General features: G+C 43.4%; 1 protein-coding gene across 3 annotated transcripts in view; it reads left to right on the top strand.

Moving 5' to 3' along the window:
* The window catches only part of LOC142589469 (vesicle-associated membrane protein-associated protein B-like), a 47,028-nt gene that overhangs the window by 17,713 nt on the left and 3,886 nt on the right, over positions 1 to 25,429 (top strand). Inside the window, exons 4-6 of one of the 3 annotated variants that reach the window (XM_075700917.1) lie at positions 6,881 to 6,961; positions 8,089 to 8,169; positions 18,331 to 18,501. In XM_075700917.1, coding sequence (XP_075557032.1) covers positions 6,881 to 6,961; positions 8,089 to 8,169; positions 18,331 to 18,486 — 318 coding nt within the window. In that variant the 3' untranslated portion in view covers positions 18,487 to 18,501. Of the gene's footprint in view, positions 1 to 6,880; positions 6,962 to 8,088; positions 8,170 to 18,330; positions 18,502 to 25,429 lie in introns of those variants that run through there. The other 2 variants (XM_075700915.1, XM_075700916.1) reach the window with 2 other exon arrangements.

Raw genomic sequence — 25,429 nt, 5'->3', positions numbered from 1 at the left:
TCCTAGACGCTAGAGTTATACTAGGTCCGCGCAACCTTGAGCGATCGGAAAGCGCGTTTTCCCCTCTTGGCCGGCGGAGACGGGAGGCTTTGTTCCCGCCGCAGAGTCCTCCCCGTCTCAGTAAGGTGCCTGGTGGTGGTCTCGCGCGGACGATGCCCTCTCGGTGAGCGCTTATTCCCCCTCATCTTTTAAGAGGTTCAATACTTACAAGCATTTGTCTCGCAAACCATATTTATTTCAAGGGAGTTTTCCACCTCTCAATAATTTCTCTCGTCGTATTCGAGTGCTGATTGCCGTGTTATAGTTTGTTAACGAAGCTTTCCCTCAAGTCTAAATATTTTAAGGCAGTTTTCCTAGTCTCTAAAGCCGCTCAAGTTCGCTCTTCTCCTCGGGCGGCCATTTTTCCAAGGAAGTATGCATTCCAACCACAAAAAGCGACTATCGCGGACAACATCAGTCCCTTTCCACGTAAGTATGAGACTCGGAGCAGGAGCTATGGCGCTTGAAAGTAACCTGGGGCCTGGCGAACCAACCGACTGAGCTATCTTTCCGGGCAACATCCAAGGCTCACGAGTTCAAATCACCTCTTATGTTCCTTTTTTCCCCCAATTTTTTTTCTTTTTTTTTCTTTTTAATGTCTTTTCCTTTATTTTATCACTGTACGGGAACCCTCCTTCAAAAAAAAAAGATATATATGGTCAATTATATATGGCCACACATGTGCATGTCATAAATACCAGGTTCTCTAGCCGAGTGCCATCCGTGCGGTATAACCGAGCTCAGATTGGTCACACCTTGACTGATCAATTAGGGCACCACTGTAGGTGAAATGAGGCGCACAACTCCTGCGGGACCTGCCGTGGTTGCTCAGTGGCTATGGTGTTAGACTGCTGAGCACGAGGTCGCGGGATCGAATCCCGGCCACGGCGGCCGCATTTCGATGGGGGCGAAATGCGAAAACACCCATGTACTTAGAATTAGGTGCACGTTAACGAACCCCAGGTGGTCGACATTTCTGGAGTCCTCCACTACAGCGTGCCTCACAATCAGAAAGTGGTTTTGTCACGTAAAACCCCATAATTTAATTTTTAATTTAACTCCTGCGGGGACGGTAGAGTATCTGCCTCCCGTGCAAGAGGACCGTGGTTCAAATCCCGGTGCCGCGCAATTCTCCACCGGAAAATAGAAAACAAAAAAACCGTGTGTTGAGAAAATTGCACAAACGGGCCTGGAGTGCGGCCTGATCCCGGTGACCAGAACCGGTAACGCACTCTCTCACCAGAGCAGGATTGGCCACCCTGGTGCAGTACTTGGCCACAACCTCCTATATGAATACAACAATCAAACCCCGGCCCTCAGTCCCCAGCAGCCGCGAAGCAACTGACCACGCCGGCGGTCAGATCTGTGACGCTGCAGAGGGTGCTAAGAATACCTGGCTCCGGACAGGCCGCCATTGGAATCTCAACCTGGCAACGTTTAACGTTAGAACGTTATCTAGTGAGGCGAGTCTAGCAGTGTTATTGGAGGAATTAGAGGGTAGTAAATGGGATATAATAGGGCTCAGTGAGGTTAGGAGGACAAAAGAAGCATATACAGTGCTAAAAAGCGGGCACGTACTGTGCTACCGGGGCTTAGCGGAGAGACGAGAACTAGGAGTCGGATTCCTGATTAATAAGGAAATAGCTGGTAACATGCAGGAATTCTATAGCATTAACGAGAGGGCGGCTGGTCTTGTTGTGAAACTTAATAAGAGGTACAAAATAAAGGTTGTACAGGTCTACGCCCCTACATCCAGTCATGATGACCAGGAAGTCTAAAGCTTCTATGAAGACGTGGAATCGGCGATGGGTAAAGTCAAAACAAAATACACTATACTGATGGGCGACTTCAATGCCAGGGTAGGCAAGAAGCAGGCTGGAGACAAGTCAGTGGGGGAATATGGCATAGGCTCTAGGAATAGCAGAGGAGAGTTATTAGTAGAGTTTGCAGAACAAAATAATATGCGGATAATGAATACCTTTTTCCGCAAGCGGGTTAGCCGAAAGTGGACGTGGAGGGCCCGAATGGTGAGGCTAGAAATGAAATCGACTTCATACTCTGCGCGAACCCTGGCATCATACAAGATGTAGACGTGCTCGGCAAGCTACGCTGCAGTGACCATAGGATGGTAAGAACTCGAATTAGCCTAGACTTGAGGAGGGAACGGAAGAAACTGGTACACAAGAAGCCAATCAATGAGTTAGCGGTAAGAGGGAAACTAGAATTCCGGATCAAGCTACAGAACAGGTATTCGGCTTTAACTCAGGAAGAGGACCTTAGTGTTGAAGCAATGAACGACAATCTCATGGGCATCATTAAGAAGTGCGCAGTAGAAGTCGGTGGTAACGCCGTTAGACAGGAAACCAGTAAGCTATCGCAGGTGACGAAAGATCTGATCAAGAAACGCCAATGTATGAAAGCCTCTAACCCTACAGCTAGAATAGAACTGGCAGAACTTTCTAAGCTAATCAACAAGCGTAAGACTGCGAACATCGGGAACTATAATATGGATAGAATTGAACAAGCTCTCAGGAACGGAGGAAGCCTAAAAACAGCGAAGAAGAAACTAGGAATAGGCAAGAATCAGATGTGTGCGTTAAGAGACAAAGCCGGCAATATCGTTACTAATATGGATGAGATAGTTCAAGTGGCTGAGGAGTTCTATAGAGATTTATGCAGTACCAGTGACACCCACAACGATAGTGGAAGAGAGAATAGGCTAGAGGAATTCGAAATCCCACAGGTAACGCCAGAAGAAGTAAAGAAAGCCTTAGGAGCTATGTAAAGGGGAAGGCAGCTGGGGAGCATCAGGTAACAGCAGATTTGCTGAAGGATGGTGGTCAGATTGTTCTAGAGAAACTGGCCACCCTGTATACGCAATGCCTCATAACCTCGAGCGTACCAGAATCTTGGAAGAACGCTAACATAATCCTAATCCTTAAGAAAGGGGACGCCAAAGACTTGAAAAATTATAGACCGATCAGCTTACTGTCCGTTGCCTACAAAGTATTTACTAAGGTAATCGCAAATAGAATCAGGAACACCTTAGACTTCTGTCAACCAAAGGACCAGGCAGGTTTCCGTAAAGGCTACTCAACAATAGACCATATTCACACTATCAATCAAGTGATAGAGAAATGTGCAGAATATAACCAACCCTTATATATAGCTTTCATTGATTACGAGAAAGCGTTTGATTCAGTCGAAACCTCAGCAGTCATGGAGGCATTACGGAATCGGGGTGTAGATGAGCCATATGTAAACATACTGGAAGATATCTATAGCGGCTCCACAGCCACCGTAGTCCTCCACAAAGAAAGCAACAAAATCTCAATAAAGAAAGGCGTCAGACAGGGAGATACGATCTCTCCAATGCTATTCACAGCATGTTTACAGGAAGTATTCAGAGACCTGGAGTGGGAAGAATTGGGGATAAAAGTTGATGGTGAATACCTTAGCAACTTGCGATTCGCTGATGATATTGCCTTGCTTAGTAACTGAGGAGACCAATTGCAATGCATGCTCACTGACCTGGAGAGGCAAAGCAGAAGGGTGGGTCTGAAAATTATTCTGCAGAAAACTAAAGTAATGTTTAACAGTCTCGGAAGAGAACAGCAGTTTACGATAGGTAGCGAGGCACTGGAAGTGGTAAGGGAATACATCTACTTAGGGCAGGTAGTGACCACGGATCCGGATCATGAGACTGAAATAACCAGAAGAATAAGAATGGGCTGGGGTGCGTTTGGCAGGCATTCTCAAATCATGAACAGCAGGTTGCCACTATCCCTCAAAAGGAAAGTGTATAACAGCTGTGTGTTACCAGTACTAACATATGGGGCAGAAACCTGGAGGCTTACGAAAAGGGTCCTGCTGAAATTGAGGACGACGCAACGAGCTATGGAAAGAAGAATGATGGGTGTAACGTTAAGGGATAAGAAAAGAGCCGATTGGGTGAGGCAACAAACGCGGGTAAATGACATCTTAGTTGAAATCAAGAAAAAGAAATGGGCATGGGCCGGACATGTAATGAGGAGGGAAGATAACCGATGGTCATTAAGGGTTACGGACTGGATTCCAAGGGAAGGGAAGTGTAGCAGGGGGCGGCAGAAAGTTAGGTGGGCGGAGGACATTAAGACGTTTGCAGGGACAACATGGCCACAATTAGTACATGACCGGGGTAGTTGGAGAAGTATGGGAGAGGCCTTTGCCCTGCAGTGGGCGTAACTAGGCTGATCATGATGATGAATCAAATATTCGAAGGTTCAAATATTCACGCACTGCTAGTTGTAACTAATAATATAGCACGGGAACATTGTATAGTTAGTGATTATTTTACCATGGAGTGCCCATACATGTTCACGGTGCTGCGGCCGCTTATTGTTACATCTGAGTATTGTTAACACCGGTAAAGTTTTAAGTGGGTTCAACTGTACTCCTTTCTGTCTAAATGCCTTGGTGTCTTTCACCTCTTTGTTTTCTTCTTGCAGCCATGTTGCAACAATTATTGGTTATAACATGTTTTCTTGGCACTTGAATATTGTTAGAAGTGGGTTCAACTGTATATGAACAAATCAACACACCTCTGGAAGCTACCTGCTTTAGGAACTGTGCCACATGTCACAAGCACATTTAACTTTCAACAATATGGATTTCGTTATACTTTGATAGCACCAAGCAACTAATGGTCAATTCCAGTGGCATATCAGAGCAGCTGATCAATTCCACGAGCAAGTGCCCCTGTCTGGCATTGAAACAAAATTCCTGCTACCAGAGCTAAGTGTGATAACGAAAGTGCTCTACTAGATCCTGATTTAGCCTACCCTGCATGTGGTCATCCACTTCGCTGCTGGTGCTGGTGACACGTACTGTTGAATGCGTGCTTGTAATCTGCGGCGTCAACTTGTAATCAGCGGCGTCAACATCTCTGTCTGTGTCAAATTAGTTGCACATATCAGAACTTGAGAAATCCAAGTCTCTGCTCTCGCTATCGAGCAGCAAAATCAATGTTGCATGTCACGACAAGTTGTCCAGGTGTCCACCATTACCATGAAAGCCACAACTACCATAGTACCACCAAGCATGGCGAGTAGTAAAAGTATGAAAAAGCCTGCATGAAGGAAATGCGTCACATAGAGTTTTAGTCCACTCCACCACTTTGACTGACAGCTCCATGGTCATGGCTTGAAATCTGCTTTCAATCTCTCATTGTAATATTCAACTTGCGCCCTCACTCTGTCATTCGAACACACTTGCTCCAAATGAGCAGAAAAAGTTGTGCTGACACTGCCATTGAAATTCACCATAAGTAGTAAATGTAGTACCTCATTGACAGTGGTTGTTTGCTGCTGAACATAAGGTCGCAGATTCTATTCCCAGCTGTGGTGGCCACATTTTGATGTATGTTTTGTTTATTTATTTATTTATTTATTTATTGTCATACTCTCAAGGCCCGGAGGCATTACAGAGAGGAGTGGTGATTACTGTAGTACAAACATATTCGTTAACAATATTCTTGAAGTTTGTGGCGTCAGAAATGGCAGTGACGGAGGCAGGGAGGCGGTTCCAGTCATTCGTCGTTCTTGGTATAAAGGAATCAAAATAAACGTTCGTGCGACAAGTTGGGACTTCAACCTTAAAACGATGATCCGTGCGTGACGATATGTATGATGGAGGGGAGATTAGTTCATCCTTAAGTGTTTCGTTAGAGTAATAGATCTTGTGAAAAAGGCATAGGCGAAAGTATTTACGACGTAACTCTAGGTTAGGCAAGTCAAGGGTTAGTTTCATTGATGAGACACTTGCATGACGAGAATAATTCGAAAGAATAAAACGAGCAGCTCGGTTTTGAATGGATTCGATGGTGTTCTTTAGCTTTAGAGTAGAAGGGTCGAAAATGGAGCATGCATATTCAAGTTTAGGCCTCACTAAGGATTTGTACAGAAATAACTTGACAGCTACAGATGCCGATGAAAAATTACGCCGTAAAAACCCAAACATGCGATTAGCGTTACCGTAAATGTAATTTATATGAATATTCCATGTAAGATTGTGCGTAATGTAGATACCAAGATATTTATATGATGATACATTTTCTACAGGTATGTTGTTAATATTGTACGTAGGAAGGGTGGTATTTCTTACAACACGGGACACACGCATCGCCTTACATTTATTAGAATTGAGCTTCATTTGGGATCTAGCACACCATGATGTTACTATGCCAATGTCTGATTGAAGAGTATCGCAGTCGCCAGAGTTAGAAATGACACGATAGAGAACACAGTCATCGGCGAATAACTTAATTGATGATTTAATTTGGTCTGAGAGGTCATTAATATAAATTAGAAATTGCTGCTGCCACAGTGTCACTTCGTACTTTTTTCATTTCTGATGCCCACAGTAGCCTAGATCTTAATATTGCACGTTAGTTTGTTTCACATGTGCTTGTGCGAGTACTTTTTCTTCGTTTCATCATCTATTTCACCAGGATTAGCTCGCCAAGCCTGTCGCTAGGCTTACCTGTATAGTTATCAAAAATTATTTGTTCCTCGCGTCTGTGTGCATGTTCTGATGAGTCAACCGTGTACAGTTTTCTTGTTATTCATTCTTGATACATGCAAGTTTTCTTGACAGTGAGTAGGATATGCGCTGCAAATAGTGCAGTGATGAATGTTGAGGCTACTGTCTGGGATAATGCAGCTGCAGCTAAAATGCCAATTACATTCTTTTGTCTGTGTATGTATGTGTGCATGTATGCATGTCTGTGTGGTTAATGAGCAAAGAGTATTTTAACTGCTCTAAACAGCTTATATTGCTCATTACATTAGTGTTTTCATTTCAGTGGAGAGATGCCAACCCTGAAAGCCTCATGGACTCGAAGTTGAGGTGTGTCTTCGAAATGCCAACTGAGGCTACTCCTCAGGTGAGTTTAAGCTGCACTTGTACACTTTTACTTCCTTTTTGCTCATTCGTATTTCAGTAACTGGGTATTTTGTCTGTAAAGTGTGTTGCATAGGAAACTATTTGAAGCAAGGAGTGTATTCCTACAGTTCATGGCTGTTCTGTACATTTGCAAAAACTGAAGACAGATGTGGACAATAAACTGATACATTTGTGTTGCTTGCCAAACAGTGCGCATTATTCTATATAGAGCTTATGTTTATTTCAATATGTCATGCGTGTTCTCGTCATGCTTAAAATATCAGTAGTCACACAAGTTGTGCCATCGTCGGCATATAATCATGCAGAATGCCATATATATTGAAAGCTAAATTTTGGTCCTTGCTTATATTTGTGTGTTGCCTTTGCAACCTCGAATACCTTTGTCTTCATGGAAACAAAGATTCTGTTCTATTGATACGCATCTGCTGCTGTGGTGTAGAGGCTATGGCATTCTGCTTTTGAATGTAAAGTTGCAGATTCCATTCCCGGCTGCGGTAGCTGCATTTCAATCGATGAGTCACTAGAATGCTTTCGCATTTAGATTTTGATGCACATTAAAAAACCACAGGTTTCCAAATTAATACGGAGCCTTCCACAGCGACTTCATAACCCACTGCGCAAGTCCGACACCCCGAATTAATTTATTATTTATTTGCCCTGGCACATTAGATATATTGAAGGCAATCTTCAATATAATACTTAGAGATGCAGTTTTGTTCATTAAATCTGAACACCGAAAAAGGTACATCTTATTTGCATTATAGTTTTCTTTGAAACTGACTGTCATTCCACTTGTTCTATTGCATCTTTTGTGGATTACTTTCTTTCAGCCGTTGGCCCACTTGGCACTGTGAATTTGTGTGTGCTAGCTCATATGCGCTCGTTTCAAAATTGTTTTATATCTTGGTCAAAAAGTTTGTGGTAGGAAACTGGAACATGTTTGTGGTTCTGTTGTAGACCTACAACTAACTGGCATCAGTGCGTGTGCATGGCTCTGTGTAGGTGTGTTTGTCTTCCCTCCTCCTGCCTCTAAAGCCTTGTGGGTCAGGCTATACTGGGTCACTGTGTGTGCCCCGCGGCCGAAATGTTTTCCCCCTTTTCCCATAGAATAACCTAGACGTGAGCACGTCCCATGGGGACGAGAAGGGAGCTGCCCCTAAGGGAGAGTGTGCCCCCAAATCCCCCAAGGTGAGTTTCATAGGTGCCCCTTCTCAGCCCTCCCTTGCCTTCTTTGACCATTGCAGTGTGTACACGTGCTCCTCACGCACTTCATTGGAGCCTCAGTCCAGGCTGCACATTTTGTGAGCATGTGGTCTGCGGCTAGTCTTGCTTGCTTCCATTTGTTTGTGCTCTTCGTGGAAAGCCTATCGGCGAATAGGTGTGCCTTTTTAATGCCACATTTAAATTCCATTTGATTTCTTTAATGTGTTGGAGTGTACAATTGCTTGTTCTCATCTGTTCTTCTGTTTACTTGCATCACAAATAGAATAGGGAGCTGTAGGTAGTCTTTGGGAGCAAAACGTCCAGACCACATTAGTGAAGCTTTTTGTGTACTATAAGCATTATCAATCTGGTCCTTGATAATTTCTTGTTGTGGAAAGAAGCTTTCACATACAGAATTTTTATGCACTTGATCACGGAGCTAATTTCTTTCTGGGCATCAAACTTCATCCTGTCTTAAATATTTCCTGTTCAGCATATGGTGCCTTTGAGTGCTGCAGTCGGATAGATGCAGCGTGTGTTAAAGTTCATATGTATTAAAATTGTTAGTTAATGTTCCACTTTTGCTGTTAATCTTTTCAAAAGTGAGTGCCATGCTAAGACACTAAAGGAAAGTTACTGTGCTACTTTACATGACAAGTATTGGAGAACACCAGACACAGCTACATTTCAGGAGTTTTCAACCAGGACAGTTTTGGTTTGTAGATCATCAAGAAGGGGGGCTCTGGCAACTCAGACAACAAAACATGCAATTTATGCAGCCAAATTTATGGGGCTTTGCACATCACAGCAAAAGTATGTTCAGAGAGACCTAAATTATATTTCACGAGGACTGCTTTAAGGCCAACATTGCTAGTGTCGCTATAGGCTTCAACAATGTGGTAAGGAGGTGACTTGACATAGTGAATGCATTGTTGCATAGTGACATCCATGCAGAGAAATCACGGGGCCATTCAGGAGCTTGGTAAGCTATGCAGTGATCGAAGCAAAATTCTTGACAAAGCATCTCTTGTAATAACGTAGGCCCATGAAGCTACGGAGCTCTTTAACATTCACCTGCTTGGTAAAGTCTGCCACAGTGTAGAGCTTGCTCAGATCAGGAAGGACACTGTCTTCTTACACCATGTCGCCAAGTATGCTTGAATCTTCCGTTCCAAATCTTTTAGTTCAGAACATTTTAAAAGTATCAGTTTGGGTTTGCAATCAGTTCTAGCTGTTCCATCCGGAGTGCAATTTTCAGTTTCGGCTCGGTTCAGCACCCCATCCAAAAGTCAATAAAGCAAATTACAAAAGCAAATTGCAGGTAGTAGTTGGCAGCAATAATATATGTATATGCATTCATGTACTTGCAAAATAGTATGATTTTTTTGTTTTTTGCCATAGAAAGCGTTATGACCAATTATGGCTGTGCAGCATGTAATGGCATTATGGAGATTTCAACAATAAACTAGTTGTGTGAATGGACCAGTTGCTAATTGTGGCAGTTGTTTCATTTTGAAGTTTGCATGCCTGAGTGCATGCAACTGTGAATGCTTTGTATGTGTGCTTTTTCTCTCTTCTGCATCTATTTAAATTAAGTTTTTATTTCATCCTGTCTTACCAACTTAGCGTCATAGTTTTGTGGCTCCCACAAAGCCGATTGAAGCTGTTGCTTCAACTGCAACCCACTTATGGTTCTTGGTTAATGGCCAATGCAGCTCTTTTCTGGAGCGACATGGTTTAACAGTAAATAGGTTACTCATAGCCTTGGTACGGGTTGTCTTATAATGTGCATAGTTTCTTGCTAGGAGGGGTGGATTTGGAGCTTGATATTGTGGTTCTTATTTTGGAAATAAACTGTATCTATCTTCTTTAGCATGTATAACAACTTCTTTTTGGCAGGGCTTTTTTGTTTTTTTCTTCAGTTGCTGAAAGCACTTCTTTTGTTGTTCTTTTACAAATAGAAGCTATGGTTTTTGAGGCACATAGTCCTTGGCGGCAGTGTATTTTTGCTGGACACAAGGTATCAGGCTCGATTGCTGGCTGTGGTAGCAGCATTGTAATGGGGACAGAGAGCAAAATCGCCTATATATTAAAATTTTGGTCTACATTGTAGGACTTCATGTGGTCAGAATTATCCCAGCGCACTTCACTATGGCATCTCTCGTAGCCCAGTTCTATCATGACATTGAAACCTTATCTATTTGATGTGATAAGTACCCATGCTAGAAGTAACGCCATGCAGGGAACGTTTACACTTGAGATCTACCTGCTCTTCTGTAACTTGGGAAGGCACATTGAGAGACAACGGCACCAATCAAGACAGGGTGATCAGCCACGCAAAACCGTGTGGTTTTCAAGGCAGGAAAAGAAGCTGGGAGTGAAAAAACAGTGTTTGCTGGGCGAGTGGTGCCTTCAGATATGCTATCAAGCTGGGCAGTGTGTGACCGGCGAGTCTAGAGCTGGAGGGGTACCACTGGCAGTGCACTGACCTGGCCTGCCCCTGCCAGAACCACAGCTGTGCATTGCAAGCACCAGTCAAAGATCCAACTGTTATTACCAGCCCTATCTCATGTACCGATAGCCACCACACTTGCTTCCCTTGGCTTATGTTTACACTTGCATGGCTCCATCCTGTGCCCCTGATGTGATCTTGCTACTGTGATGCGAGTGGCTGCAGGCAGCATTCTGACGAGCAAAATTTTATACATTTTGGTTTTGATGCATGATGTTTTTTTTTTTTTTTATGTGCTGCAAGCATCTGATTTTAACATCTTCTCCGTGTTGCTTGCCTTAAATGTTCCTTCGCTAATGTTGCCTACATCCCTGACTCTCCCTTATTCACTGCAATCTAATTTCTTGTGCCTCCTGGAATTCTCCCTGCCTGTGACAGATTCTTGCGTGCTGAAGATGTGGACTGGGACAAAATAATGAAACAATTTTAGCTCAAGCTGAGTGTAGAACAGGACTTGAAAGCAATAGGAAGATGAGTGTCAACATGCCAATGAAGCATGAGTAGCAGGGCATATAGCACTCTGCTGAGTCCATAAAGCAATTCAGCAAATCATACAGGCTAAGATGGAAAGTGAATAAAGTTGGACTTAGAGCATGTCTGTTAGCATGGGAGAGCAGCATAGTAGGGTAGAGACGTGAGATGGGAAAAAATGTCTGAAGGATGTCATAATGTATAAGGTGGTGTCAGAAGTTACGAGACTGGCTCTGTTTTGGAGAAGGTATTTATGTGCATTCAAACACTCCTTTGAAATAGTCCCCTTGTACAGCCTTATAGCACTACCAGCACTCCTACAACTTTGCAAATACATATGTCCTGGAAGTCTTATGTTTGGAACGAGTCGAACACCTTTTGATTCGAGCTGGATTTGAGCAACCATGTCGAAATAAATTTGAGCTGGGTTTTTAATTTTGGGAAGAGAGCAAAAACTTCACTATATTCACTGTGCATTGACTAAGATAATGTTGCCAAGGAAAACTGTGCAAGAGACACGCTTGTAATCCAACATTCAGCATTTACTACACGGAGACATTAGAACACTAGGAATTGCAATACAAACTAACCCTGAAACACAGAAAGCCATTGCGACATATGGCAGACAACGTGGCCTGTTTCGAGTAGCGTAGAAGGGGTCGATCAGCCCATGTGAGAGCGGCGGAACTGAACATGCACTTGAGCCTGCATAAAGCGGAAGATCCAAGACTGAGATGAAGATGTGCTTCAGCCAACAGTCTGGGAACCCACATTCTCTTCCCTCCTAATCCCCATCAGTGGCCTAGAGCCGTCCCCTTCCTTAAAACAAAGGCTTTATTCATTCATCACACAGCAATACAGATGAAAAGTAGATAAATGGGCACTGCTTTGTGTGATCTAGTTACAATTGAATAGTTTTACTGGTGATGGCATTTTGAACCTGGAACCTTAGTAGCAAGAAAGTGATAATCTACTGGCTCTCCCAACTTATTGTTGCTATGACTTAAAGGGCCCCTCGCCAAGTCTGGCCATTTTGAGCTGACAACTGCAGTGCATACAATGCATGCTAACGATCACGTCTGCTAAGTACAACGCTACGCACCGCGGAATAAGCCGAGATTTCAAACCAAATGCCATTTGCCATTATCCTTGAGTGCCGCTCTCCCAGCCAGAGCAGTAACATATATGCATGAGTGTCTACGTACAGTCGCGGACAGATTAAAATGGACCACTGCGAAGGCGGCTGGAGCAGCTGTGGGGCCGGCGCTCCTATCGCGCTTCGCACGCTCACGACAAGAGTGCCCCATGTGACGTCAAACTTCTCCTCCGCACCCTCGCTCTCGCGCTGGTGCTTGTCATGCTTGATAAATTCATTACTGGCACATCCCACTGTGTGAACTGCAAAGGCAACACCTGGCATATTCCCGATCCTGCAAAACATGGAAAAAAGTAGAAGAAATAATTACCTTGAAAATCAAAGAATATATATCATTTAAAGAAGCCAGAAAAAGGTGCTCAGTTTTTCACACTATAGCTTATGCGGATGTGGTGCATCGGGGGGCAGCGCTGCATCGGTCTCCACCACTTCCCTGGCCCATGCACAGCGAGCCTTGGGGTGTGGCGCCTGCCCCCATGGTAGCAGAAGGTAAAAACACTCCACCCACCCAGCAAAAGAGCTCGATGACTCTTGGGACATCGGACCACAAGACCTCCGAGCCGCAGGTGCCGAAAGAGTGGCACGGTTCTCTCGACCGCGCCAAGAAAGAAAAACAAAAGACCATGTGTCCAAGCAAGGACACGTGAATATAAATGATTTTCTCCTCAACTTACAGAGCACACTTTTTAGAATGTTACAATGGCCATGCAGATAATGCACTAGAATACCAGGGGACTAATCTGTAATCTGGACATAACTGAATTATTTCGATATCAGCCGAAGGTGTTACATGTCCAGGAGACACAAATTCCAGGCAAGTGAATTTTCTCCCGCAATATGCAATTTTTCGCAAAGGCCGTGACGACACTGGTGCCTCGTCTGCTGGGGTAGCATTTGTCGATGCTTGTCAACATATGGCCCTTCAGACGCCTCTCAGGTCCGTGTCTGTGTGAGCAATTCTCTTCAACAAGTTGTTAACCATTTTTTTTATTTACATATCGCCCAAGCATCAGCTCAGCAAAGCAGACTTTACAACCTCATTGACCAGCTCCCGGAACCATACATATCACCGGAAAGTGTAATGCTCATGACACTCTTTGGGGAGACTCTCGTCGCGACACGAGAGTCTGGCTAATAGAAAGCTTTCTCGTATCCTCTGCTGTGTGCCTCTTTAATAAAAGAGCCCACATATCACAGTGTTTGACATAATTCATGCTCGTCAATAGATTGAGCAATTGGCTTTACGGCCATCTTTCCGTATTTAGAATGGGGTGCAATAAAAAAATCCCTTTGGAAGTGACCACTTCCTTGCGACACTAAATCTGATACAGCAACACGAATGCCCTCCAAATGTTCCTCGGTGGAAATTATAATCTGTCGACTGGGATCATTTTAAAGAATCAAGCTATGTATGAACAGGTTTTATCAGTGAACTCAGCATAGACGACGCAGTAGCATATTTTGCCGGTTTTATGAGACTCGGCAGAACAATGCATCCCAAAGACAAACAGGAACTCCTGCAAAGGATGAGTTCCCTGGTGGAACGAGGACTATAGGCAGGTGCAAAAGAAACAAAGCATGGTGCATTCTTAGTCAATATCCTAATGTGGAGAACCTTATTGCACTCGGATTAAATAGTGTTGAAGACATGAAAGCAAGCTGGTAGCGGTTTCTTTCCACTATTCGTATGTCATCATCATCAGCAGCCTGGTTACGCCCACTGCAGAGCGAAGGCCTCTCCCATACTTCTCCAACAACCCCGGTCATGTACTAATTGTGGCCATGTTGTCCCTGCAAATTTCATGTCATCCACCCACCTAACTTTCTGCCGCCCCCTGCTACGCTTCCCTTCCCTTGGGATCCAGTCCGTAACCCTTAATGACCATCGGTTATCTTCCCTCCTCATTACATGTCCTGCCCATGTCCATTTCTTTTTCTTGATTTCAACTAAGATGTCATTAACTCGCGTTTGTTCCATCACCCAATCTGCTCTTTTCTTATCCCTTAACGTTACACCTATCATTCTTCGTTCCATAGCTCATTGCGTCGTCCTCAATTTGAGTAGAACCCTTTTCGTAAGCCTCCAGGTTTCTGCCCCATAGGTGAGTACTGGTAAGACACAGCTATTATGTACTTTTCTCTTGAGGGATAATGGCAACCTGCTGTTCATGATCTGAGAATGCCTGCCAAACGCACCCCAGCCCATTCTTATTCTTCTTATTATTTCAGTCTCATGATCCGGATCCGCCGTCACTACCTGCCCTAAGTAGATGTATTCCCTTACGACTTCCAGTGCCTCGCTGCCTATTGTAAATTGCTGTTCTCTTCCGAGACTGTTAAACAATACTTTAGTTTTCTGCAGATTAATTTTCAGACCCACCCTTCTGCTTTGCCTCTCCAGGTCAGTGAGCATGCATTGCAATTGGTCTCCTGAGTTACTAAGCAAGGCAATATCAGCGAATCGCAAGTTGCTAAGGTATTCTCCAGCAACTTTTATCCCCAATTCTTCCCACTCCAGGCCTCTGAATACCTCCTGTAAACATGCTGTGAATAGCATTGGAGATATCGTATCTCCCTGTCTGATGCCTTTCTTTATTGGGATTTTGTTGCTTTCTTTGTGGAGGACTACGGTGGCTGTGGAGCCGCTATAGATATCTTCCAGTATTTTTACATATGGCTCATCTACACCCCGATTCCGTAATGCCTCCATGACTGCTGAGGTTTCGACTGAATCAAACGCTTTCTCGTAATCAATGAAAGCTATATATAAGGGTTGGTTATATTCTGCACATTTCTCTATTTCTTGATTGATAGTGTGAATATGGTCTATTGTTGAGTAGCCTTTACGGAAACCTGCCTGGTCCTTTGGTTGACAGAAGTCTAAGGTGTTCCTGATTCTATTTGCGATTACCTTAGTAAATACTTTGTAGGCAACGGACAGTAAGCTGATCGGTCTATAATTTTTCAAGTCTTTGGCGTCCCCTTTCTTAAGGATTAGGATTATGTTAGCGTTCTTCCAAGATTCTGGTACGCTCGAGGTTATGAGGCATTGCGTATACAGGGTGGCCAGTTTCTCTAGAACAATCTGACCACCATCCTTCAGCAAATCTGCTGTTACCTGATGCTCCCCAGCTGCCTTCCCCCTTTACATAGCTCCTAAGGCTTTCTTTACTTCTTCTGGCGTTACCTGTGGGATTTCGAATTCCTCTAGGCTATTCTCTCTTCCACTATCATTGTGGGTGTCACTGGTACTGTATAAATCTCTATAGAACTCCCCAGCCACTTGGAACTATCTCATCCATATCAGTAATGATATTGCCGGCTTTGTCTCTTAACTCATACATCTGATTCCTGCCAATTCCAAGTTTCTTCTTCACTGTTTTAGGCTTCCTCCATTCCTGGAAGCATGTTCAATTCTATCCATATTATACTTCCTTATGTCAGCTGTCTTACGCTTGTTGATTAACTTCGAAAGTTCTGCCAGTTCTATTCTAGTTGTAGGGTTGGAGGCTTTCATACATTGGCGTTTCTTGATCAGATCTTTCGTCTCCTGCGATAGCTTACTGGTTTCCTGTCTAACGGCGTTACCACCGACTTCTATTGCGCACTCCTTAATGATGCTCATGAGATTGTCGTTCATTGCTTCAACACTAAGGTCCTCTTCCTTAGTTAAAGCCGAATACCTGTTCTGTAGCTTGATCCGGAATTCTAGTTTCCCTCTTACCGCTAACTCATTGATTGGCTTCTTGTGTACCAGTTTCTTCCGTTCCCTCCTCAAGTCTAGGCTAATTCGAGTTCTTACCATCCTATGGTCACTGCAGCGTAGCTTGCCGAGCACGTCTACATCTTGTATGATGCCAGGGTTCGCGCAGAGTATGAAGTCGATTTCATTTCTAGTCTCACCATTCGGGCCCTCCACGTCCACTTTCGGCTAACCCGCTTGCGGAAAAAGGTATTCATTATCCGCATATTATTTTGTTCTGCAAACTCTACTAATAACTCTCCTCTGCTATTCCTAGTGCCTATGCCATATTCCCCCACTGCCTTGTCTGCAGCCTGCTTCTTGCCTACCTTGGCATTAAAGTCGCCCATTAGTATAGTGTATTTTGTTTTCACTCTACCCATCGCCGATTCCACGTCTTCATAGAAGCTTTCAACTTCCTGGTCATCATGACTGGATGTAGGGACGTCTTCATCTTCATTTTGTACCTTCATCTTCATTCATCTTCATTTGTACCTTCAATCTTCATTTTGTACCTCTTATTAAGTTTCACAACAAGACCAGCCACCCTCTCGTTAATGCTATAGAAATCCTGTATGTTACCAGCTATATTCTTATTAATCAGAAATCCGACCTCTAATTCTCTTCTCTCCGCTAAGCCCCGGTAGTACAGGACGTGCCCGCTTTTTAGCACTGTATAGGCTTCTTTTGGCCTCCTAACTTCACTGAGCCCTATTATATCCCATTTACTGCCCTCTAATTCCTCCTATAGCACTGCTAGACTCTCCTCACTAGATAACATTCTAGCGTTAAACGTTGCCAGGTTCATATTCCAATAGCGGCCTGTCCGGAGCCAGTAATTCGTATGTGCAGAAGGTGAAAGTAAGGGACGGGCTGAGAAGACTGCAGTGGCAGCAAATCCATCCGTTGCCCTTGATAAGCGAAGTAGGCGCTGTTCATGGAAAGCCCGCCATTATTTATTTCCTGGCAGTTGTGCAAGTGTTAGTTGGAACAGGCAGCTCTATGCACTATTCCTTACCTTTCCTGAAATACAAACAAATGGAGGAACGGAAGCCACCCAACTGTAAATATAGCCAAAACGAACCTTTTGACCGATCTTTCCAGGTTGCTGAGCTGAAAGCTTCATTAAACGCATGTCAGAATTCTGCTCCGGATCTTGACATAGTTATGTACAAAATTATTAAACACCTTCACAAAGACACAAAAATCGCACTACTTGCCCTCCTTAATACTCTCTGAACCCACCGTGGTTGCTCAGTGGCTATGGTGTTGGGCTGCTGAGCACGAGGTCGCGGGATCGAATCCCGGCCACGGCAGCCGCATTTCGATGGGGGCGAAATGCGAAAACACCCGTGTGCTTAGATGTAGGTGCATGTTAAAGAACCCCAGGTGGTCAAAATTTCCGGAGTCCTCCACTACGGCGTGCCTCATAATCAGAAAGTGGTTTTGGCACGTAAAACCCCAAATATTATTATTAATACTCTCAGAGTAGCTGGGTATCTTCCATCCTCATAGAAAGAAGCTGTTGTCATCTCTGTTAAAACAGGTAAAGATCCTGCCTCAATAACAAGCTATCATTCGGTAGTGCTAACAAGTTGCCTCTGCATGTTTTAAAAAATTATAGTCTCCTTCTACATTACCTTCAATCAAACAAAATGCTTGATCCATACCAATGTGGATTTAGGGAAGGCCGTTCAACAACTGACCACCTTGCATGTATGGAGGCCAATATTCGTTAATCCTTGGTCCATAAACAGTTCCTATTCCTTTTTCTTAACATGGAAAAGGCCTGCAACACCACGTGGTGCTATGGAATCCTCCGAAACCTGTCGCGAATGGGTATCAGGGTGGGGGAACATGCTGAATGCTGTTCAGTTAACTTTCGAAATGTAATTGAGTTACCTTTCGAAATGAGAAGGAAGGGCAGTCGGCCCTTCCTTCTCGGAATCTGGCTGTTTGCAGGTGGAAACAAGCATCTTTGCAGCAGAGGCCTACGCACTATTGTCAGCTGTAAGACACATCAAGGAAATAAAACTACAGAAGGGAATAATATTTAGATTTATTAAGTGTTGTCAAAGTCTTAATTTCTCTATGAAAGAATAAAAATCCTTTCTTTACTGAACTTTGTTCAATCATCCATGCTTTGTAAGCATCTCATCAAAATATATCCCCTTCAGTGGTGGTGGCTACGTTTGTGTACGCAAATTTGAATCCCCCGCCGGTGCAAGTGAAAGCCTCCGTGGGGAATTTGGGTGCCTTCTGCAGTTTCGTAAACACATCGCACGGGAACACCTAGCACCATCTCGCTTTGGATGGCGAAGCTCAAGCGCAAACAATCATTCAAGATGGATGCCTCCGCGTTCTACGGGTCGGCACGTGAGTACCCCCTACAAGTCTCTTAATTTTGCCATAAGTTTTTAATAGTAAATAATTTTTATTGTAAGTTGCTCATTTAGGCTTCTGACGTTTGCTGATATTTACTTTAGCTTAGCTGGAGCGAGTCTCGTGTTAAGAAAAATGTATAAGCATGCACAATGCGCCTCAATGCCGCAATCCTAATAAAGATACGGAGGTTGCTTACGCAACTTATGCGTGTTGTACTGATTCGTAGCGCGTGTTTTGTGTCTTGTAGGTCTCGAAGATCACTCCTGCTCAAGAAGAGTAGCGACGTCATCAGCTGAGCAATTTTTACTAAATATTGCCGATGGAAATGTGTCGGATGGGAACTTCTCCGGCGATGAGCTGGATGAGACTAGAAGTAACAGTAAGTGTCTGTTTCTCGAAAATTCTGCAGCAATACCATTCATTGTCTAATTCTGGTTTGTTTGTTTTTGTAATCCACCCTAACACAGCCTCAAGAGAGCTAACGACCAGCAACAGGTACTGCTGACAAGGACAGCGAGGACGAAGAGCCCGTGCCACCCCAGCCATCTCAACCTAAATGCAAAAAGAAAGCAGAAGTGAAATATATTGACAAGAATTTTACACCTACAAGCACTGATTGCACATTCAGTCACCAAGAAGCAACTGCTCCGCTAGAGCCTCTTAAATACTTTCTGAAGTATTTTGCAGAAGAAAAGTCGGCAAGCTAGCCAAGTTCACTAACATTTATGCTTTGCAACAAGAGGGAGTTGAGCTGCAGACCACAGCTGATGATATGAAGGTATTCTTCGGTGTAATGATGCGAATGGCAGTCCTGAAGTACCCAAGAATACGGATGTATTGGCAAGAGGATACAAAGGTTCCCACAATTGCTGACATGATGTAATGCAAGTGGTTTTTCATTCAAACTCTGGGCCATGCTCCATGTGACTGACGTTAACAGTCCAAGGGACCCTACATCGACAAATTTTGGAAAGTAAAACCAATAAGCAGTGCAATACAAACCCAATATCTCAAGCTTGTCTCATTGCCAGTTCAAAGCATTGATGATCAAATGATTCCTTTTACGGGAAGGGTTGTTGTGAAGCAATTTGTGAAAGGGAAGCCTAACCCAGAAGGGATTAGTGTTCATTCGCTGTAGTGCTGATGGCTTGGCCCACGACCTGGAAATTTACCAGGGGAAAGGCACGGGCGTAAGTGAGAACCATTCTCACCTCGACCTAGGGGGTTCTGTTGTGATGTGGCCTGTAGAACATGCTCCACATGGGCACAACATGAGGGTTTACATGGATAACTATTTTCCCTCTGTGCCCCTCTTGTGGGAACTGAGAGAGCGTTAGAATCTTATGAAGTGGCACCATCCGATCGAACCGTCTCCTCGGATGCCTCTTGAAAAGTGACAAGAAACTAAAGCAGACAGGGTGCGGTAGCTACGATAGGAAGGTCAGCGAAGGAGATATTGTAATAGTTAGGTGAATGGGAAGGGCATGACAACGGTCCGGTGAACATGGTGTCAACAATCATTGGCATCGAAGTGTTGTCAAAGGTGAAAACGTGGAGCAAGTCACAGAAACAGTATGTCGAAATTGACTGCCCGGAAGTCATTTCACAATACAACAGCTTCATGTGGGGTGTGGACAAATTAGATTTTTTTTTGTCTTCGTACCCGCTGAAAGCCAAGACGAAGAAGTGGCCAGTCTGTGTAATCTCGTACTTCGTGACATTTGCAATGGCTGGATAGAGTACATTCGTGATGCAAATGAAGAAGGCATCTCCAAGAAGGACATAAAAGATATGATGGCCTTCCGAACGGATGTAGCCCGCAGTCTCATCGCAATCAACAAAAGCAAGCGGCCCAAGAGGGGACGGCCTAGCAGTGCTGTGAGGTCAAGTAATTCTCGGAAGGCACATAACTCTACGCCAATGCCCACAACCTCCACAAGATACGATGGCATCAACCACTGGCCAAGGCAGTGGTTGATGCTTCGCTTCTTCGCTCAACGATGCAAGAACCATGGATGCATGTCGAGGTCCCAAGTTTGCTGCCGCAAGTGTGAAGTCTTTCTTTGCTTGTCTGCTGCAAACGACTGCTTTTACGAATTTCATAGCAAAATCTGAAATCCTGTTTTGTAGAGCTCAACTGTTTCCAAAAAAGTTTTATTTGCACAAGCAGTTTCTTACCGTAAAGCTTTACTCCTAGACAAAAGCTGGAAGGTTGTGATTGAGGCATGATGTGCACAGTTGTGCATGCAACAAAAGTTTTTTTACAAACAAAAAACAATTGTAGGAAACTTCTTTCTTTTCTGGGTGTTTAATAAAGTTCCTTTTGAAAAGAATTATAATTTTCTTGGCTGTTTTTCTTAATTCGCGTCTGAAGGGGTTATGCTGGGTATGTGGCCGCAGAGGCATTGCGGGTAATATACTTGGTGACTGTTTAGCCACAACAGTAATTAGAGGACCAAGTTATTCTTCTGTAGGTGTACCTGTGATAGATTTAGAGCCCTTCCTGCGCAAGAAACTGAGGGGCCATTGGCAACATACGGGGGACACTGAAACACTTAACTGCATGTTAATAAGCCAAACGTAGGAAACTAGCCACTAATAACAAATGTACGACAGGCAGGTTATTTTCTGATGCCTTAGGATAGGTCATGCTTACGGCACTCGCTCCTACCTGTTAACAAGTGATACTCCTGTCTGCGATAAATGTGGCGTGATGCTTACGGTCCTTCACATTAAAAGCTCAACGAAAAAAGTACTTTTCCTCTGCGTATAGACAACACATTGCCCTCCACACCCCGCATTATTTTTCAGCTTTGAACAACTGTTTGACAGCAAGACAGCTTTAATGTTTTTACGAGATGTTGGCACCTTGCATTTTATCAGGCCAAGGTATATGTAGCACATCATCTCACCAGAGGCTGCTTCTGGGATACCATTTTTGTAAAGAACATGCCTCCCAGCCCTTGCATGCAAGAGCTCACTGTTGATGTAGGAGTGCTACTGTTGAGTTATTCAGACTGCGGTCCTAACGTTAGCAAAGTGTGCATCTGTTGTAAAGCCTGTATTGTGCGTTACTAGCATTAAGATTGTTAACAATGCCGGTGGTGCACTTTGTAAGTTAGATACGTTGAGCTTCTTAAGACTGGCCAATCGAAACATGAGCTGGCCAGTTGCGTCTCAGTGGATTTCAACATGGCAAAACTACCAAAAAACTCTAATGCACTGAAGAAATACGGATGCCGTTGCAGCTCGAACAATGCACATAGCATATGCAGTCATGGCTATCGATCTAACTCGGGATGCCAAAAGTTGTCACAGGAAACTTGAAACCGAAACTGTGGCGCTTGTTGGCCACATCATAACTGTTGTCTGTAGGAAACGTAAAAGTAGCGGACCTTCCAACAAATACACTTACGTGTGTGACGACTGTTGCACTCCTCACGCTTCATACGATCGTAGTCTGAACAATTTAGTTCCGCTTTTAGCATTTGTGCTTGTATTTCTTGCGAAATATCTGCACATTACGTATGTAGTCTAAATGTACCTTCACGCGCGCATTTAGTAAATCATCCCTTGGTAACAGAACTTTTATGTTCATAGCATACACCACTAGTCATTGCCATTATTTTAATACCTGTGCATTTTACACACTTTAAAGCGACCAACTTTTAGGCCTCTCTACTGCCAAGTTACATGTACCATTCACATCCTGATTCACAAGCCTGAAATTTGTCTGCTACTATCAACATTTCATTTATTATCTTTTGCTTGGTGCTCTTTTTTATCGTGCCCTTGTGCCAATAAAATCCATGCATCATTGTAGCAGTCTTAAATGTAACCTCAAATGGTGGGCCTAGCTTATGCACTGGGAACAAAACAGCAGTGCTGTTTCCCTGGTGCATGAGCAGCTTTCGGCACCCATCTTCAATTGCTGTCTAATGTAACGCACTGGCTTTCATACGATGCATAGTTTACTAGATGATGTTTATGTTCAAGACCAATGCAATCACTGATGATTGGACATGTTGTCATATGGTATTTCAAAAATATTGCTGGCTTTTTTAGTGGAAGAAAAAACATATAAAGTTCGTATCAGTCATTTATCAACACACTCCAACTTTTTCATTGACACTTTATTGATTAATGAAGTAACTGAAATTAGCTAATTGAACTATATTAAATCATTATTTGTGCACAGTGGAAAAAAAAATGACTAGCATGAGCATTACCTAAGAACACCCAGTAGGTGCTGTTCATGTAAAACCCTCCATTATTTATTTCTTGGCAGTTGGAATAGGCAGTATGTGGTCTAGATTGTAGAGCAAGGATAAAAAAAGCCACATTGGGTTGAATGATTGCTTGACCATGTCTGCAGCATAATCAATGTTTTGAGATAATAGGGAATTATAGAAGTAGCGTCCCCAAATGGCTTAGCGTACTCAAAAACCCAAACTCATTCGTATGCATTTTTCATTCTTTTCTAAACCTGGCCAATAGTGTCCCTTATGTTTGGCTCCCCTATTCATGCATACCAGCCTGTAAACTTCACACAATTCGTAAAATACCATGGGGAGGGAGTGGGGGTGAGAGAAAGAGGAAAGATAGCACACAATCACCCCCTCCCTTTTATTTTCTTTTCAAAGCTTGCTTTAAGCACATATATTTTCAGGGATCCATAGTAGACACTCACATGAGTAATGAGATTTAGCTTTAGACACTGCACATTGAGCAGCAGCAAACTTTGAACAGCAACTACTGACAAGCAACAAACTTGTTATAGATTGCAGTGACTTTTTCAGCGACTTTAGCTGTTGCCAAAGTTGCCTGCTTCAAGAACTTGTTTCTATGAAGTTGCTCGAAGCAAGTATTCCTCTTCCATCCTTTCACCATCAAAACAATTGCAACAGAAGGTATGAGTGTGTGGAGATAGATGTGTGGTACATTTTTGCTAGTGGAAATAATGTTTCGTAAAACTTGATGCAACATTCGTAAAATTGTAAAACAGGCCCAAATTGGTAAACATGAAAATTCAGGATAGTTGGCAGGTATGCGTATTTCTGAAAACTCTAATGACATGGTACTTTGGTTAAGTTGTAGTGGTTTAAACTTGCGAAAGCAATTTGGTGAGAATGGCTGTGGTTTAGGTGCTGTGATTTGGCAAATTGGCATTTCTTATTATAATTTTTGTTGTTTTTGTTTTTCTCCTTTTTATGTTAACAGAATTTTTTTATATTGCCTGTGGCATATAGCGCAAATCTACTCGCTACTCATTGAGCTGAATTATTCGAAGAGGCAGATGTGACTTAGACTGCAAATCAAAATGCCCAATTGAATATCCTCCTGAGACCCGGGATGCATTTATTTTGGGTGCACAGATTTTGAGCAAACTTTCAAAATAAATCAGGATGGTTATGAAGGTGAAAAGTGTTAAATGTTTTTTCAATAGCCGTGATAATTTCAGCTCAGTGCGATGTCCAATATATTGGACACTGGGATGCTACCCGGTCTTTCTTCACCCAGGGCGCACGTAATGACATACCGCGGATATTACGCAAAACTCATGTGCAAAAATATTTTAACAACTCAAAAGGCAAAGTATTCAATAAAGTACATAAGAAGAGCATTCCTCTGCTCAAAAAAAATTTCGCTCTTGTGTTCACTTCCCATGGGCAATTTCAAAACACCTGTTTGTCCTTGGTGATGCTGAATAAGAGCTGACATTTGGTGCAAAAGAACTTTGTTTTCATGTCGCAGCCCTGTAGTCTGCAGCGGGCAGCGTTTGCAGTGTCTGCCAGTATTGAGTAGTGGGTAGTACTCTTTTCTTGCGGTTCTCGAGGAGACAGCCGAGCCTGCTTTGATGGCGGATGCCACTCGGCTTCGTTCTCACTCTCCGTTTCATCCTGCTTCTTCCCTTGAGCCACGAGAGTCTCAGCAACAGATTGGTGGAACTGCATATATTTGAGTATTTATTTCCGCTGTTTCTTTAGGGAGCGTATGTCCTGCGTGTTCTGCACCCAGGAGTTGTTGAGGGCAATGTCGAAGAGGTGAAAGATGGCTCTGATTGTCCACATGTTGACGCCTGCTTTTATCCTGTAGTAACTTATCATTCGGTATGCCTTGTCAACAACGCCCATGTTGAAGTTGTACATGCGAACAATATCTGGTAGAGGGATATTGATATTTTTTTGCCTTACGAGACCATCTGCGACAGTAGGTGCCTTGCGGATCGAAGCCATGGATTGAAAAAAGAAACGTTATTGGATTAATTCATAAGACACGCGAGGCCGGTCCCCCGAAGAAAAAAAGAGACGCAATTTCGTCCGCAAGCCGCTAAACACCATCAGTACTCGCCTACTGTTCATAACAAGGCCATTGAAAAAGCGCGGTCAAAATAACCGGGTTGAGTCCTAGCGTCCAACGTAATGGACACGCGAAATCAAAGGAAGAGTAAAAAAAGGTAAGCGCGGGAATAGTTAAAATTTTTTATTCTGTGCGTACGCTGTTGTATCAACTTCAATATAAAATCAAAGATATGCCCTAAAAGCAGGTAGAAATACGAGAAACAGTGCTTACTTCTCCGGCAGCTGCCGTAAAACGCCGCGCAGCTTAATGCCGCCATTGTGGAACTGTTTCGGCGGGAATTTTAACGATGTATTTTCATCAATGCTGCATAGATTGCGCAAGCAGGTGTCCAATAAGTTGTACAGTGCGGTTTTATGAGGATGAAAGCCTTGTCACAGGAGTACTGTCTCATATCTGAATGTCCAATATATTGGACAAATCCCCATAGCGGGGTCTCAGGAGGATAATTAACAATTTCACTTATAAACTATTTAACTGATTACATTAGTGCACATGTTAAAATTTATGAATCTAAGCCAATGATTTCACAAAGCACATCCACGTGGAACAAGTTTCAAAACTAGCACCAGTTTTCAGAAAGTGCAACTTGTGATATTGCGCTGTTGTTTCACTTTCT

The sequence above is a fragment of the Dermacentor variabilis genome, chromosome 1 (genome assembly GCF_050947875.1).
Source record: "Dermacentor variabilis isolate Ectoservices chromosome 1, ASM5094787v1, whole genome shotgun sequence".
NCBI lineage: Eukaryota > Metazoa > Arthropoda > Arachnida > Ixodida > Ixodidae > Dermacentor > Dermacentor variabilis.
Note: the sequence above shows the minus strand (reverse complement) of the source record. Positions and strands in the feature narration are given on the sequence as shown.